At 39.2% G+C, this 17,710-nt stretch overlaps 1 protein-coding gene across 1 annotated transcript; it reads left to right on the forward strand.

The window, feature by feature from the left end:
- Positions 1-6,635: 6,635 nt before the first annotated feature.
- LOC123970421 (aminoacyl tRNA synthase complex-interacting multifunctional protein 1-like) lies at positions 6,636-17,311 on the forward strand. The gene is made up of 4 exons (XM_046048456.1): positions 6,636-7,103; positions 12,397-12,596; positions 15,387-15,555; positions 16,060-17,311. The coding sequence occupies exons 1-4, from the start codon at positions 6,731-6,733 to the stop codon at positions 16,224-16,226; spliced, it is 909 nt and encodes a 302-aa protein (XP_045904412.1). The 5' UTR covers positions 6,636-6,730; the 3' UTR covers positions 16,227-17,311.
- Positions 17,312-17,710: the final 399 nt, after the last annotated feature.

Below are 17,710 nucleotides of genomic sequence, written 5' to 3' on the forward strand. Positions count from 1 at the left end.
AAGAACATTGTCGTCTAGTGTAAACCAGCAAAAAGCTTTCAACCGCGAACATTTCTACATCTGATTTATTGATGCGTCTGCTAAAGCGGCACAGCGACGTGAAACTTACAGAAAGAAACTCCGGCAGGAGCTGTCACTGATGCTTGGACTCGTCGGGAGAGAGGGGCTTTCATGTAGCGTTTTGTAACTACTGAAAACAGCTGTTTAAAAGTCGGGATTTACTTGCTTTATTTTTTTATTTCAGCCGCTTGTGTTAACAAATATTAATCCTAGTCGGGAGAGACTATTTTGGGGGTGAAGGGGTGGTAGTAAAAGTAGTGTTTCCCATTATTAGCCTATAATTTGGATAATCATAAAACACTGACCGCCACGTATTGATTTACAATTTTTTTTTAGTTTAAAATCATATTTGATTGAGGAGCATATATTCGTGCAGCACCTCCCAGCTCGCTCTCTCTTTCTCTCTCTCTCTCTCGTGAACACCACTGCACAAACCTGTCTAAAGTTAGAAACCCCCCCCCCCCCCCCCCCCCCCGGCGCTGTCATTCTGTGGGAAACACTGAAAAGTAACGTAGTAACGTAACTAGTTACTTTTATCACCCAGTAATAAGTAAAGTAATATTACTTTTTAAAGGAGTAGGCTAATAAGTAACTAGTAATTTATTATAATTTCTGAGTAACTTGCCCAACACTGCTTTTCAACAATTTCTTCCAACTGTTGGTGTGAATTCCCACCAGCAATGTTTCTTCTTTAGACTTGAATACATGTTATTATCCCTTGAAAACTTGAAGTGTAGGTCTTTAAGTTCATGTTTGGAATATGTACACACAAATTATTCTGTAATTTCTAAATTTCTAAATGTAATGGTTTCTGTTACTATTTTGTGAGACCTTCATTTATAGCTTCTATTTTATCAACTGAATATTCTTGTTGTTGAGATGAAATAACCAAACACAAGGTAGATATTTCTGTCCTCACATTTGACAATCATAGCTTGCCACATGCAGTTTGAAGTGATGTCACCCACTGCCCTTACTGAAACTGCTGCTGATTTACAAGTTATCCCAACACACGACAGCGGTGGTCTTTCGCTGCTGTCTTTTAGGAGGTGAAATGTTCACGCTGCTGCTAAATACAGCTGGCAAAGCAGTTGTCCCTACCAAATCCTGGCAGTTGGCACATATTGTAGACAAAAGTCCTACACATGCCAAGCCAGTCAATACAAATATGTCAACAAGTCTTTGTGCCAAGATTATCAGAAATATTTTAAACGTTGTAGTTGTTTTTCATGCACACTGATTCCCTTGGCTGTCAGACTTGAATGGCTCTAAAGACATAGAATCGGAGGGCTTACGTCAGTTGAAAGAGGGACTGCTTTGGTGGAAAAGGAAGGAGCTTTGATTTGCCTGACAAACAAGATGCATTTGAAATAGTCAGGATTTTCATTTGAGGAATTTTCGATGCTCCAAGCATGGGATTTTTTTATGGCATGAAAAGCTTAAAGCATGAAAATGTTGTGGAATAATTGAGAAGTTTTTTTTGGATTCTGTCCACACTAAGCTGGAAAATGACATGCAGCCCAGTTTTTTTCTGGGTTTGTGAAAGATCTTCACACAAAAAGCCCAGGAATAAAGAAGTTACCAAACTGGTTTTCTAATAGCTTTCAGCTGTAAATTGAATGTAGAAATTGTAATGTTTAGTTGAGCTGCAAATTAGTTATTTTGGAAATTGTTTGAGTCAAAGTGAAAAGCATCTCACTTTGATCATTAGCGTATTATTTAGAGACCTTTTTAATTCAATAATAAGTCGTCAAGCTTTTATCGGCATCAGTCGCAAAGAACAGAAACTCAAGTTTTTGGGAGAGGGAAAAACACCAGCTTAGTGTGAATGGAGGGCTATTACAAAGATGTATTTTTTAAATGTAGCTGGCTTAGTGTGGATGTTGTCTTAGTTTCCCATGGTGATGTTGACTGACAATTCACATTCGTCCTCTCTTACAGTTTGTAGTAGAATTCAGCCTTCTACTTTTGTCTTTGTTGTTCTGTTGTAGTCCAGTCAGTCACCTCCACAGTACTTTTCACCAGGCTAATGAAGTATTGAACAAGAGCAGTAGGATCTTAGACTCGATTGGATCTGTTTCCTCTCACATTCCTGTAGACTTGCACACTGATGAAGCACAGACCCACTGACTGAGTTGATGGAGCCAGTGGAATTAAACTGGAGATTTTTCCACTTCCAGTCACTGTTTCCATTATGTCCTGGAGCCACCTGGAACTCTGTTATATAAAACGCACATGTGCTCACTCCCTTTTTTTGGGTCAATCATTGAAGGATCATCAAATGTAGGGGCAAATGTGTCAGTGTTTCATGAAAGTGTTGGCTTTAGGAGAGGCAAGTAGTAATTCTTTTTTTCTTTAAGCCTTTTGTGAGACTGTATGTTTTTCTTGATATCCAAGAACATCACTTTCTATACGATACTAGTAGAGTATTTTGGTTCTGACAGCAGTGTTTCTCTATGAAATTCTGCCTCCAGATGGGAAAAGGCTTGACAGTTTTCACATTACCTCGCTTTAGATTCAACACATAGTGACCAGTTCTACATGTAACCTACTATTTCAACATGACTGAAATGTGTGGTAGCATTATGGAAGCATTAATGAATGTACATTTTCATACACTGTCTTTTAGACATTAGGGTGCCAATAGTCTGCCTGACTTACCTGTAGTTATTCATCTTTTGTGTTGTGAATGTGGAGGATGATTCATGCCAGCACATCATAGATATAGACGTTTCAGTCGCAACCAGCCTAATCTGAACCTTTAAGCCTCCTGCATGTTCCATCACCTCACATGGATAACGAGACAGCACAATACATAAGATAACCCAGAAACACACAACAACATCATCAGCATCTGTTGATCTCCTTGTCTTTCTTGCTTGTTCCTGCCGGCCCATGCTTTAAATTAATAAGTCTTTCTGTCTTCTTGACTCCTTCTCACATTCACACACAAACATAACACTTTGTCTCAATCTGACCATTTGTTGTTTGGTCAGTGTAGCAACAAGATGAAGCAAAGCACATCCATCTTCAGTGCCGGATCACTTGATTCTGGCTGTACTGCCAGTTTGTCCAAAGTTGGATTAAGGCCTTCTTTTTACATGGCAACGTAAAATTTGTGTGACTAAGCTATAAGGGCGTCTCTCAGTTTTGTTTGTTTACAGTGTTTCAAAACCAACTCTGTTATAGGAATAAATAGAATGTACTTATGGAGTAAGTAAAGATTGTTGTCCCTTATTGTACCGGCAACATAGCTTAACACTTTATTTCATGTGTCCATAATTTCTTAAACATTAAAAACAGGTTTCCTGGAAAACACAAAGCTCAATTTAAACAAAAGATTCATACATTCTTTACATATTGTTTGAAACTTTATTCTCTGTATTTGTTTATCTGGCAGTCCCTGGACAGATGTTAAAAATGGCATAAAACATATCTTATAAAATTCATATGCACAAACCAATGTATGACATATAGTTAGCTACAATCCATACTAAATGGCTAAGAAAAAGAAACTTGCAAAGGCAGTTGAATTGTATGCTTGCCTGTTTCACGTTCAGCTGACCTGCTGTGCACTGACTGTCTCTAGGTTACACTAGCAATGAATTGGAATGAATTAATTAAACACTGTATTTTCCCTGTGATTAGCATAAAATAATGATGTTCTTTCAAGGAAATTCTCAGAAGGTATTCAAAAACTATTATGAAATTATTGACCTGTAAAATAAAGTGAGACCCAACATAGTTTTATTATATGTATTTAATGAAGCCTTTCATGTATTTCATTTTGTTGGCTTGTCAAGTGTTTTCTTCTGTTTGTGTAAACCTTCCTGTATTGCACTTTAACCCTCCAGTGAATGGGGAGTGGCTAAACTGAATGACTTGAGAAAGTATTTTTTTTTTATGTACAGCTTTTGAGAAAGAGGGCTACAGTATTGAACATGGTACATGACCCAGTTGTTGCTCATTGCATAATGTTGTGATCTTTTATCTGTACTATTGTGTATGGGGGGGGGGGGGGTATAAATATATTGTACACTATACCCAGCAGAAATAACAAGCATTGCTATTTTGTAATATAAAAGAAGAGTTATAAGATTGTATAAAAGAAAGCATTATAAGTATGATTAGCGGTTGCTCTGTCCTTTTTCTTGCCCCATGATGCATGTGTAGAAATGTCTGATTGTGACTGTTTTTTCAACTTTGATAAACTTGTTTGTTTTACATAAGCTCAATAAAAAGTATGTTTTGCTACTTAAAGAGTGGTAATGGACACTATGAGAGCATGTGATGTTTGAGTGTGACTGAGTCAAGGAAACCAGAATAAAGTAATTTATTAAAAAGAATATGTTTAGATACCTCTGACAACATGCTGCTGCTACAAGAGAACTACCAAATACTGCTCTAATTTGACTTTGTCCCTTTGTGAGGATATCTGTTATATTACGAGTCAGTATGATCTATGCTTTTAGCTCTCTGTGAATAAACATCAAGGTTTATTTTAAGGTTCCCATGAGCACTGAAGGGTGTACTGAATGAAAAGAATGTAAAGTGTTTCCTGACAATCTAAAGACAGGTTTATGATGCAGTAAATGAACATGAGTCAGTTATGTTAATAGTATTATAAAAGACTGTCTCATAATCACGAGATAATACATCTTATGAGATTAAAAACACTTAATTGTGGGAAAAACTAAAAATGTGGTGGATTATTTTTAAATGGGTGGAAATGTGCTCTAGTTTAGGTTAGTAATGAATTACATACCACAGTATGTAGGAAGTGTTGGCCATAGTTTTGTTTAATATTGAAACATGATTTTATTCCATGTGGGGAGAGTCTTAAAATTAATGAATTATGCCTTTAGTGTAATGTAGTTCAATTTAGTTTAATTGCATAACGGTATTTCTATTAAACAGAATTCCAGAAGCAGACGTTTTGTCAATGAGCTAACACGAGGTGGCGCCATCGACTCTTCACCTTTTGCCAATCCATGTAGTAAACCCATGTGTTCCCAAAGTTTCCAAATAGCCTATGCCAAACATGTGTACTGAATTTTCAGGAAGAAAATGTGTACCACATAAAAACCCTCCTCAAAACTTTATTTTTAACTCTTGGCTCTCTCCTAACTGATTGTACATTGTTGTATTTGTTTTATACTAATGATCATCTTTATTTTAACCCTACAAGTTAAACCGTAAAGCACAACTAATTTGTTTTTTAAAAGGGCTTTATAAATGAAAGTTATTATTATTTAAACAATGTGTTCAGGTCTACCCCCACTTATATACAGTAAATGAGGTGGACAAAATGTTAGAAACACCTGTCAGTATAAAGCAATACATTACAACAGCACCACAAATGGAAGCCTCCAAAGTGATCATGAAATTGGATCAAAATCATGTTTATTGCACAAGTAGGTTTTCACATTTGTCTTGGCATATTGGTGAATAATAATAAACATAGTGAGTATAAAATATGAGGAAAGATGAAAGCAAGGACAGCAAGTCAGGAAGCATAAATTTAAAAATAAAAACTGACAATACAATATGAAAAAGCAATATTTACAATATGGCATACAAATGAAAGAGCTGTAGTTGTATGTAGAAATGTGTGTAATATTGACCAGGGAATGTGCAAAACAACACGTCTCTTTCACCAAAAATTGCACATTATGACCTTCATCAATGTAAAATTTATTGCAGGACTGTTGTATGCAGTGGTGGAATCTAAGAACATTTACTGAAGTACTGCACTTAAGTACAAATATCAGGTACTTTTACTTTACATGACTATTTTTATTTTATGCAACTTTATACTTCTACTCCAATACATCTCAGAGGCGTCTTCTGTTCTAGGCCTAGATGATGCTTTGCTGTGGATTAAACTGCCCCAACAGTAGGTTATGGTTGGCCTATATAAAGTAATTAAAATTAGCACAACCTTAAATAAATACAGCAGTAAAATGCAAAATACACATTAATGTACAAGTAATATCAATTCAACTTAATACTAAAACACTGGCAGGGACCATTTTTCTACTTTTATTTAGATACTTGAAGTGAAATTTGCTGATAATACTTTTACTGCTTGCAGTGGAGTATTTTCACAGTAAATAGCCCTAAGTAAGTTTCTGAATGCTTGTTCCACCACTGGTATTAGACTGCATTAGTTTAACTCTACTTCGGGTGTCCCTGCCCCTGAACTGGGATTTGTAATGCGTTGTTTCATCGTATGGAGGTCAACAATAGGCCCAGTGGCATTTAAACAACCAAAAACCATAAAAGAAGGAAAAGAGGAAAAGAGGAGGCGGCAAGAAATCAGTGCACGAAGCCACCCCAGCAAGTTTGTTTGAAGTCTATGGAAATACTACTACAGGGTTATTCCCTGTTGGTCCCAGGGTCTACAGCGCATGATCGCGCAGCATAGGCGTGGTTTAATGACGTAGGGCAACGACAGAAACACCGTAATTCTGGTGGCTGCACTATGCTGCGCATACAAAAAGTCGCTTGCCGCAGTGTGTTTGTCTGACTCGGATCATCACTGTTTAACCAGCAATACGGTTACATCTCTGTCACATGGGTTTAACGTCATTTTTGGGCCTACATTAACCTTCCATGTAGGCTTTGTTTGGCTTTACTGCTCAAACTCTGGTTAACCCCCTTGGGTAGAATGGGCCGTGGTGAGGAGCTCAGTGAATTTCAGCGGGGCACTGTGGTCGGATGCCACATGTGCAAGAAGTCAATCCGCGAGATTTCTGCTTTGTTAAACCTGCCGCGGTCCACCGTGAGCGCTGTGATTCTGAGGTGGAAACGTGGAGGAATAACGACGGCTCTGCCCCGGAGCGGCCGGCCGCACAAGCTCAAAGAGGAGGACCGTCAAGTGCTGGAGAAAGTAGCGCTGGAAAACTGTCTGCCCACGGTGGAAGCGCTCACTACTGAGTTTCAGAGTGCGTCCGGGGCCAACGTGAGCTGCAGGACTGTCCGCCGGGAGCTGAATGAGATGGGCTTCCGTGGCAGAGTGTCCTCGTACAAAAAACAAAGAGGTGAACTCAGGAAGGGTTGGGAATGAAAGGTTCAAGAGTCACATGCAAGTGTGTTAGGGTCCACATGCTTTTGGCAGCTACACGCCTCTGTGTGATTGAGATGCATCCTTATATGCAGTCTATGGATGCATCTCATTCCAAAATTGTCTGCACTCATATTGACACCCCTCTACCTCTATTTGCTTTTGATAAAAAGCTTTCCACAGGATTTTGGGACCTGGCTGCTGAGGTTTGCTCCCATTTCAGCCACAAGACTAGAGGATGGAGATCATTTTGTGTCAATATGTGTGAACAGCTGTTGAACAAAATGATCTCCATACTAGAGCATTGGTCGGGTTTGGAACTGGCACATTTTGTCGTCTTTTACTGACAACACTTTAAACATTTAAATATGCATCCAGAGAAAACTTGACGTAGACTCTCATTTCAGGGCAACTTTGTCTGGATGTTGCCTGGCAATTGAGCTGTCTGAGGGCCGATTTGCCCTTACTACCTGGCCCCAAAGGTTCAGGCTGTGGTGGTTTATCAATTATTCAATATAATCAAGTTTCAATCAGTTTTAGCTTCTCAAAGTGAAGGCTTGCTTATTTGATTTGTCTTACCTGATGATAAACGGAATATCTTTGGGTTTTGAGCTGCTGACAAAACAACTAATCTGAATAGGTCTATGTCAAGTTTAGCTCTGAGATATTGGGATCTGCATTTAATTTTTTGTGAGCTGGAGTTGTGTATGTAAATTTTGATTCTGACAAAGGGACACTCTAATGCAGGGCCTGTCTTTGTGAGTTTGTACTGTAGGGATTGCAATTCCTACAAAAATATGCAGTTTATTAAATTATGTCATGCAGTGATCTTGGGACTTTCTCTGGTTGGTAAAACATCCATTCAGAGCTAGTGTGTATGTTCTGTGTTTTCCCTTACCTACCTAGACCCAGACTAGCCCTAACACCAATCAGTTACCTCTGTGACACCTAGGTCCTAAACCTAGCCACAGAGGGCAGCAGACTTGGGCCCCATCCACACTACTGCGTTTTCAAATTAAAACAGAGACCTTTTGCTACGTTTTCACCTCCCGTCCAGACTACAACGATGAAAACGAAGACCTAAAACGGAGAAGTTTGGAAACGCTGCCGAGCCCGTTTTGCGTTTCAAAACTCCGGAGGGTGTTTTAGTGAAGACGGGCCAAAACGGAGGACTTTAGAAACGATGAGGCAGCCGCTCACGCTCGGCTCTCTGATTGGGTCTTGCAAAGCAGAAACACGATGCTGCTGACCGGGTTTTTGACATCACATTTTTATTAAAATATTCTGTACCGTGCAAATAACACTCATCTGCCTACACTTGTACTGTGCATGTCGCCGTTTACTTTGCAACAACTCCCAGTCGGTTTTCTGACGCCACACTCGGGTGTTACATTCAGTAATGGTCCCAGCTCGTTATTGATCCATGCAACAACCATGGTGGTGTCCAAACAATAATGCTGCGATGATGTGTTGAGAAGAAATCCGCTTGACACTGTTCTTGATCATAAAAGTTTATCACATCAAGGACTTCAGCATCAATTACAAGCCCTGCAGCAGCTTGGAGAGTGACCCAGCCCGATGACCACTCTGTCTCTTTGTACATCAAACATAGCTTATATAGGATATGTTTAGGTATCTGTTAGGTACCAGAGAAGGGTGTAAGTCTGCAAAGTAAAAGGTCAAACCCATAGAAGGGTACAGTACTATTCTGAGGTAACAAAACAAGGGGTTAGAGGTCAAATTCTATGGAAGGGTTCAGTCCCTACATAACCACCAATCATTGCTCTCACCGTAGAAGGTCACTGACCCTCTGTCCTGCTGCTACAGTGCTATTTTGAACTGTTATGAGTAAAAGCACAAGCACTGGACACTACATATTCCCCCCTGCGAGACTAATTAAGTCTCAAAAAACAAAAAGATAACAATTTCCCCAACACATGATTTTTGCAGTATTATTTTTAACGACATATCAACTTTATGGAGTGTGATAACGAAAAACCTGTCCGGCAGCCTTCATTCCAAAATGCCCTTCAAGACAAACTAGACAGGAAAATTTTCTCACGGCCCCTCTGCCTTAGGCGGCCACGCATGGTACTCCAGTTTAATTAATAAAAGACATCTTTATCAGTCTATGCAGAGATATGGTTTAGCCAATACATGTGAAAACCTCAGGAAATGAAATGAAATCAAAACAATGTCCGAATTCAGGCTAGTCAACCCATCGGACCCTCCAACGGACCTTTCCCTGCCTAGACCCTATATCCCTAAGCATCAAGAAAAAAGAAAAAACTGAGGTCCCCATATATTAACCCCATAACTGAAAGTATAAGTCTTTACACAGTTAACACAAAAAGAATATGATAGTTAATTAAGTATTATTCATTCAAATATGTATTCATATCTATATCAAAGCAGACAAAGGAAGGTATTCCACTGCAGCTCCTCAGCAGTGTCGACTTTGAGTGTAGTGTCGATGTAAGCCAGACGTTTCCACACCGTCCTTTCATATTGTCCTTGTTTGAGTATCTGAATCCCCATCTGTACATCCCCATATACTCTGGAAGAAAAGAAAACACCAACCAGTATCTGTTGCAAAGTAACACATGAAAATTAAAACCTCAATATATGGAAATACAAAGTAACATTAAAATGGATATCTTTCCATTATTATTTCATCTTGTTCCACTTCATCACCTCCATCTAAATCAGTCATAGTTAACAAAGGCATCTGAGTGTTCTCCCCAGGCATCACTACTCCAACCCATCTCAATATCCTAGCTTTCGCAAAAGTCAATAGCACAGTACAGAAGCAAAACCTCAAACACAGCACTACAAAGGTTGCTACCAAAATCTGAACCACCACTGCTCCCACTGATCCTAACTGATTTTGTAACCAAGCATTTGCTGACCATCCAGCTCCCTCAGACTGACCAAACGCATCCCTTATACTTTTTAATGCATCTATAACACTAGTGATATTATCAGAACTATCGGGGATCAAAGTATAACAACCGTCCCCCATCAAGTTCATAGCCACACACAAACCACCTTGTTCGGCTAAAATATAGTCGAGCCATGTCATGTTTCAACAATGTCAGTCTGTAACTTCTTTGAGTATTTGACAGAAAATTAAACCCTCGTATAGTTTCATTTGCAAAACCCTGCAAAGTATAAGTAAAATTATTAATGTGATCTGCCAAAAATGTTACACCATACCATGGAATAAGTCCAAGTCCCCACTTCTTGCCTAGACTTATCCGCCAATGGTAGGATTCAAGATTATGAATCCTAAAAAAAAAAAAAAATTACTATTTCCAGAACCAGGATCAGAATGAGCTGTAGCAGGTGGTTCCCCTTTTTGGATTGTAAACACCTCATATGGAAGTTTTTAGCATCGCCATGTAACAACATCCTATCCATCCATAAGGTAAGAATATATAGGCCTTATCACCACAAATCCATCAAATATCTTGAATTCCCTATAGTCACATTGCCAGGCAAAAGCTGATCTCTTACCATCAAAGTCCTTCCCTTCTTACTAGATGGCACAGCAAAAGTTACTTCATATGTGTTTTCACTAACCTTACGGTCATGCTTATCCAAAGACATCATATAATCATTACACTCTGATAATCCCATAAGCATCCCTGGCCCATCATATGTCTTATTTGAACAAAAACAGCTACTAGCCCTCACAGGTCTTACCTCCATTGCTTCAGGAATTGCTGTTAACTTATTTTCCTTCTGATCTAACAAAATCACATAGGGTAATTCATTTATCCAAGAACAATTAAGTCTAGGTCTAAACAACTGCGACGACCAAGACATCACTATATCTGTTGATGATGCTGATACAACAGCCATGATAAAGCATAAGATTGACACATAACGGATAGAGGTTGGGCCACCTTCTCTAAAATTGAATCCCATGTGCCTGGTGCCGGGACTTTCAACAGACATGGACCATCCAGTTTCTTAACTGATCTTACAGAATGAATTAACTGCTGGAACCATAAATTCCTACCTGCCCAGCCATCTGTAATTTTCAAAACGGAAGAATCAAACCCATATGCCTTCCATGTAGCTTCCCTCTTCCGTAACGAGCGATATTGATCAGTCATATCTTCTGGTGTTTTATCAAAAGTAAAGAACTCATTTTGTACATGTGGGATAATATTCTGAACGGTTTCAGATGACTCTTAATCATTCTACCATTTGCTCCCCGAACTCCCTCTGTATTGTAGACTTATGTAGACTGAGTTACGTCTACCATACCCTTTACTTCCCGAGAAGTTGTAGTCGGTGTCTGTGTCATATTTACAATGGTTGTTATCGCCGTTGTGACATTCATTTCTTCCGAAGTTACTGCTAAAATAATTGCATTAATTGATGTATTAGCTCTTTTAGTCATTACCAAGGGCAAAATGAACTGTTATGAGTCAAAAGCACAAGCACTGGACACTACACTGGTCTGATGCTTAGTCTGTATTTATTCTTTCGCCAAATCTTCTGTAACTACAGAATAGACCATCTGATTCATGTCTACATTGGCACGCGCATGCCCAGTGTACCTGAACGGGTCCTAGCTGTGCGTTTTCAGTCGTTTTAATGTAGACGGAGATCAATTAGGGGGAGGAAGGTACGAGACAAGGAAAAGTACAAACATTTCTTGTGGCGATGGTGCAGTGGAGAAGACGCATTCCTTTGGTTTGGGAGACATCCACCTATGTGTCCCTGAGTAAGACACTTATACATCAGTATGAGTATCAATTGTAAGTCGCTTTGGATAAAAGCTAACTAAATGAATAAATGTAATGCTTCTGTTATATGTTCATCAGAAATGTTTCTGCCTGTTTAAAGGGGAGTTTTTACTTGCCTGTAAGTGCTTGCTCATGGTGGGAATTGTTGGGACAATAAGATCTGGCTCACAGTCTGCATTCCACTTCATCCCCAACGTGTTAGCCGGAGTTGAGGTCAGAGCTCTAGTTCTTCCACGACAAACTGAGAAAACCATTTCTTAATGCAATCGGATTTGTGCATAGAGGCGCTGTCATGTTGAAACAGGAAAGGACTTCTTTTCAAACTGCTCTTTATTATAACACTTGATGAATATCTTCTGTCGGACTTCCTACACCGTAGACACATTATTATATCAGATTTCATTCACATAGAGCAAATTAAGTGTGAAGAAACATTCCAGTGATAAAAGCTTTTCAGGCTACATCTGAATTTGTTTACATGATTCTTATAAAAGTGCTCTTTGATGTCAGGAGGGGAAGAAGCAGAGGCAGCCCCAAGTCAAGATGAAGCCAAAGTGGACGTGTCTCGTCTGGACCTGCGTGTTGGACGTATAATCACAGCTCTGCAGCTTCCAGACACCGACAGTCTTTATGTGGAGCAGGTTGATGTTGGAGAGGCTTCTCCCAGGACAGTGGTCAGCGAGCTAGCCAAGCACATACCTGTGGACCAGGTACAATATTACTCTTAAATAATGATTTGTCTTGTGGGATTAAAAGGAATTTTTGGAATATCGTGATTTTTTTTTTTTATTATTATTTATTTTTTTTATATATAATTTACTAGGATGACAACTAACATAATAATAAATCTATGGATTATTTTCTTAAATCATTGTTTTATCTGTAAATATTTAGAAAATGTTAAAAATGGCCATAACAATTTCATTCAAACGTCAATCAATTAATTGTTCTTAGATCATAAAATTAACTTAATTGGATAACTTGCAGAAACTTCTCAAAATGTATGTAGAGATTCATCCACATTTATGGATTTAAAATGTGTTTATTGGGTACAAAAATGAGAAGAGGAAGAAAAGATCTGCATTACCACTTCCCTTATACTTGTTGGCATAGTAACGTCATATTGATCTCAGCTGAAGGGCAGTGAATGCAACATCAGGTTGCAAGGTTGTAGATTTTTGATGACCCCTCCAGACTTGTTTATGAGCCGGTTTTCGACCAAAGGTACCGGGACTTTCAAGTCCCCAGATCTCTTTTCAAGGAACTAAAAGGTTCCTTCAGCCCACTGTTGTGTGCGTTTCCACCATGGTCTAAAGACCTGCAAAGACTAGGCAAATGAACCAGCTGACGTAGGCTGTAGCCATACAAAGCAATGCACAGGCATCATTATTTGTAACCACTATCCATGAGCAAGATTTATAAATGAACATAAGATCTGAGTGGAATATAATGGCGGGGGGGGGGGTAAATCAGCTGGTTAAAAGCCCATCTGCTCCTTAACACTCATTGGAGAAATCCAGAACCTTTCAATATGCTAATATTTCTTGTTTTAAAAGCTTAAATACTGGACACAAGATGTCTCCTACTCATTGTCAGTGTATGTGAACTGAAGGTTTTATGCATCACACCTAGTCACACTTATGTGTAAGTTAGATACTGAACCACAATTTATATCACATGCTCGTACCTACAGGTACTAAACTTAGATTTACACCTTCAGATGAATGTGAAAACTGTCTCTTAGTGAAGGCACAGTGCACAGTGAAGCTCAAACATCTGAGTGAAGCAAAAATAAGCATAGCACATTTTTGAGTGGAGGGTGACTTAAAAGTAACACCTGTCTGTAATTATTTGGATTAGGTAGACCAAATACATATTAGATTCTTATATTTGTTTTATACAGTTCTGCACAGATTGTATTTAGGAGGTGATTTTACTTGATCAGCTATGTATAATCCATTAATTGATAGCCGACTAGGGTATGGGTATGAGTTCATTTAAGCTGAAGTGACTTCATTACATTCTGTGTGATTGCTTTGCAAATTTTACATTTTATGTTGATTGTGGATATCTGTGTTTGCTTTGCTTTCATATGGATCTATGATTTGTTGCTGAGACAAACTAATTTGTATGCAGAATGTTAATCTCAATGATAAGCACCAGGTTACTTTAATGGTTGACATGGCCTAACATACGTGGACACCTGAACATTAAACGGATGTGTGATTGTTGAACATCTCTCTCCAAAGTCAGGCTTTAATATTCTGTTGGAACTGACTGTACTTTTTGGGGACAGTCTTCCACAGCATTTAAGAAACCTGGTTGCAGGGATTTGCTCCCATTCAATCACAAGAGTATTTGTACTTCAAACCAGGTCAGGCACTGATTTGGGTCGACAAAGCCCTCGCTCGCAGTCGGCGTTCCAGTCCATCCCAAAGGGGTCCGATGGGACTGAGCTAAGTGCCCTGTGCTGGGAATTGTCATGAGGAAAGGGGCTGTTGCCTCAAAGTTTGAAGCACATGTATTTCCTAAAATGTATATTGTATGGTGAAGCAGCCTAAAAAAAAAATTGCAACCATAAAAAAACTGCCCTAAACCAAAGTGTGTGCACACATTCTTTTACAGTGTGTTATTTAAAGCAAAACATATGACTGTCTGACTCTGCCAAAAGCGGTGGAAATTGATGTAAATGTAATGCTCCGTATATTTGTATAGCGCCATTCTTGTATTTTCGACCACTCAAAGCACTTTTACAATCTGCATTCACCATTCACTCACATTTATACACTGAGCCTAAGTGCTCAAACAGAAACTAACATTCATACGCTGGCGGAACAGCCGCCAGGGACAATTTGGGGTTCAGTATCTTGCCCAAGGACACTCCAGCCTGGAGGAGCCGGGGATTGAACCGCCGACGTCCGATTAACGGGCAATCCGTTCTACCTTCCGCCCAAATTGAAATAAAATATTTGGAACAGGCAAGGTTTCCATGCTCAGACATATCTTAGACATTAGCTTCTTAAAACTGTTGATGATAGCTCGGCATTATTAACCGTTTTCTGACAGCAGCTTAAATGACGAGCACACTTTCTTGCTGCTGCTGCTGCTTTTTGTCTGGTTAGTCCACATACTTTTGTGTACTTTTGGTCTGGGTTGTTTTTCCCTTTTGTTCATACAGCACACAATTGCATTTATCATTGCTAAATATATACTGTAACATTAAGATTTCCTATTATACTTAACATAACATACATCATTCCATGAAATGCTGGATTTCTCTTCTTCAGAGCTTTTGGCAGAAGCTGCCTCTGAACTTCTCTTAAATGTTGGTAAACTGCAGAGGTCTCCGGGATCAAAAGTGTGAAGTTTTCCTGTAAACCCAGTATCAGTTGGAGGCGTTTGTTTCTCCGCATTATTAATTTAGATGATTATAACATGTTTTCTATAGTCTTGGGCATATGGACTGTAAAAATGCATTTGACCTTCTGTTTCTTTTGTAGATGCAGAACCGCATGGTTGTTCTGCTTTGTAACATGAAGCCAGCCAAGATGGGAGGAGTGGTGTCCCAGGCTATGGTCATGTGTGCCAGCTCTCCGGACAAGGTCGAAGTCCTTGAACCTCCGAGTGGAGCAGTCCCAGGGGACAGAGTCACTTTCCAGGGCTTCCCAGGTACCATCACCCCACCAATGTACCCTCAAAAAGCCTGTTCAAATTATTTTCCTCAAAACGCCTCTGTCTTTAGGAAACAAATTATGTTGTTGAACCTTGTTGCTGCCAGAAAAGCAACAATGGTGATTTTGAACAGCTTCCAACTTTGTGGCAAAAGCTTCGAAAAAGGTCCTTTCCTGTTTGAACATGTGGACAAAGTGATGTTCATTTAAAAAAATAAAATAAAATATTAAAACACTATGGGAGGATGTGGAACAGTGACTGTGAACCAGGCTTTACTGCCAGACTTCACTGATCTCTTGTGGCTGAACCAGAGCAAATCCCTGCAGCCAGTTTACATAATGTTGCGGAAGCTGTTACTAGGAAGTTACGGCCCGTGGTTTTGCTGTTCTGAGTCGGTAATGAAAGGACATAGTACTGTACCCATACATTCTGCATTTGTGATGGATGAGTAGAGAACAAAGGAGGTTCTTCTAATGTATCAAACTGATTTCTTGATTGCAGGTGAACCAGACAAAGAGCTGAACCCCAAAAAGAAGGTGTGGGAGCAGGTTCAGCTAGACCTACGCACGGATGGACAGTGTGTTGCAACATACAAGGGAGCTGCCTTTGACATCGCCGGCAAGGGGGTGTGCAAAGCCCAGACCATGTGCAATACACAAATCAAGTAAACTAACCGAGCTGCTCGAAATAGCTCAGTGCAAATCCCTGGAGTCAGAATCCAAAATATTTTGGAAAGCCTCCCCGAAAGAGGGGAAGCAGCCCATGGTTTTGGAATGAGATGTCCTGTTATGTTTGAAGTGTTCGCATACTTTTGGACTGTAAACCAAGGACGGTAACAGTGAAGAGTATGTCGCCCTCTGTTGGACGGATATGAACATTACTGTTAGGTTTTTATTATGAAAATCTGAAGTTCTGTGTTTGGCCAAAGGAAGGCACTACAGTAACCATGATAACAAACGGTAAGTGTGTAAGTGAGATATACAGCACACAGTCATACCCAGCATGGCGAAAGAAAATTTATATTCTTTCAAAGAATCCCTTTTGGGTGGGGAATGTTTGATATTTTCCCATGATGCCACAGTGATCATTTCCACTGAGCCGTGGATGAAACTCAAAAGGGCAGTCCCCAGTAAAAAGGGGGACACTAAACAGTTGTACTTTCTTTTGACAGTATTGATTGAGCTGGAAATGAGTAGGGAAATTACTTTCACATTACGTAGTTAACCTTATTAAATAATTACACATGTAAGGGCGGTTCTGTGTTGGGACAGTTCTCTGAGCTGCTTCAGTTTAAGTGTGATGCTGACAGATGATGGAAATTAGTCAGTGTGTTTTTGTATCAGTGTAAATAGTCTGTGCAATGTTTATTTGTTATTTATCTTACCTGTCACAGTATTATATCTGAGATCCAGACAATGTTCTATAAAAAATGCTAATTTTGTTTATCTTTAGTTTCCCTGGAAATTGAAAACTGCTACTAAATGTTTTGTATCCATCCTGCTATTGTAGATTGTTACTCACCTCTCCAGATATTGTAACAGCTTAGCTAAACCTTTTATATGTCCAAAAGCTTTTATATGTCCTGTTTTGTGGACCATGTTAGTTTATTCTTCCATTTTTGATTTTTACATTTAATTAGCTGAAATAATCAAATGTAGCACCTGAAACAGTTCAGTATATTTGATTACTAATAACCCTACTTATCATTTGAAGGGTGAGAAAATAAACCAACATGTTTTGGTTTTAAAATAAACAGTCTGGTTTTTTTCTCTAGTCCAAACCAAGTCCATAAAATTACCAAAAAGGAAAAACACAATCACGCAAAGCTGCTCTTCCCTTATTTTAAAGGAAGAACTGAAAAAACTGCTTGTAAAGAATGGGGATGTGATTCAGAAACTAAGAAGTAGAACAGCTTGTCCGACATATGATGATGCTGGTTATTGTTTGACAGAACAGGAGGGCTGACAGGGAATGCTGTCAACCTTTTATACAAGAAAATCTATTTGTTGGCATATCAAAAACTAGAATATGTAGCTACAAATCTTCAAAGCTTCAGCGTGTGTTGACTAACACAACAGGCTGATATGAATAGAATCACTTTAATATTAAAAGGTCATGTAACCCCCCCCCCCCCCCCCCCCCCCCCCCCCCC

This window comes from Micropterus dolomieu, linkage group LG04 (assembly GCF_021292245.1).
Source record: "Micropterus dolomieu isolate WLL.071019.BEF.003 ecotype Adirondacks linkage group LG04, ASM2129224v1, whole genome shotgun sequence".
Classification (NCBI taxonomy): domain Eukaryota; kingdom Metazoa; phylum Chordata; class Actinopteri; order Centrarchiformes; family Centrarchidae; genus Micropterus; species Micropterus dolomieu.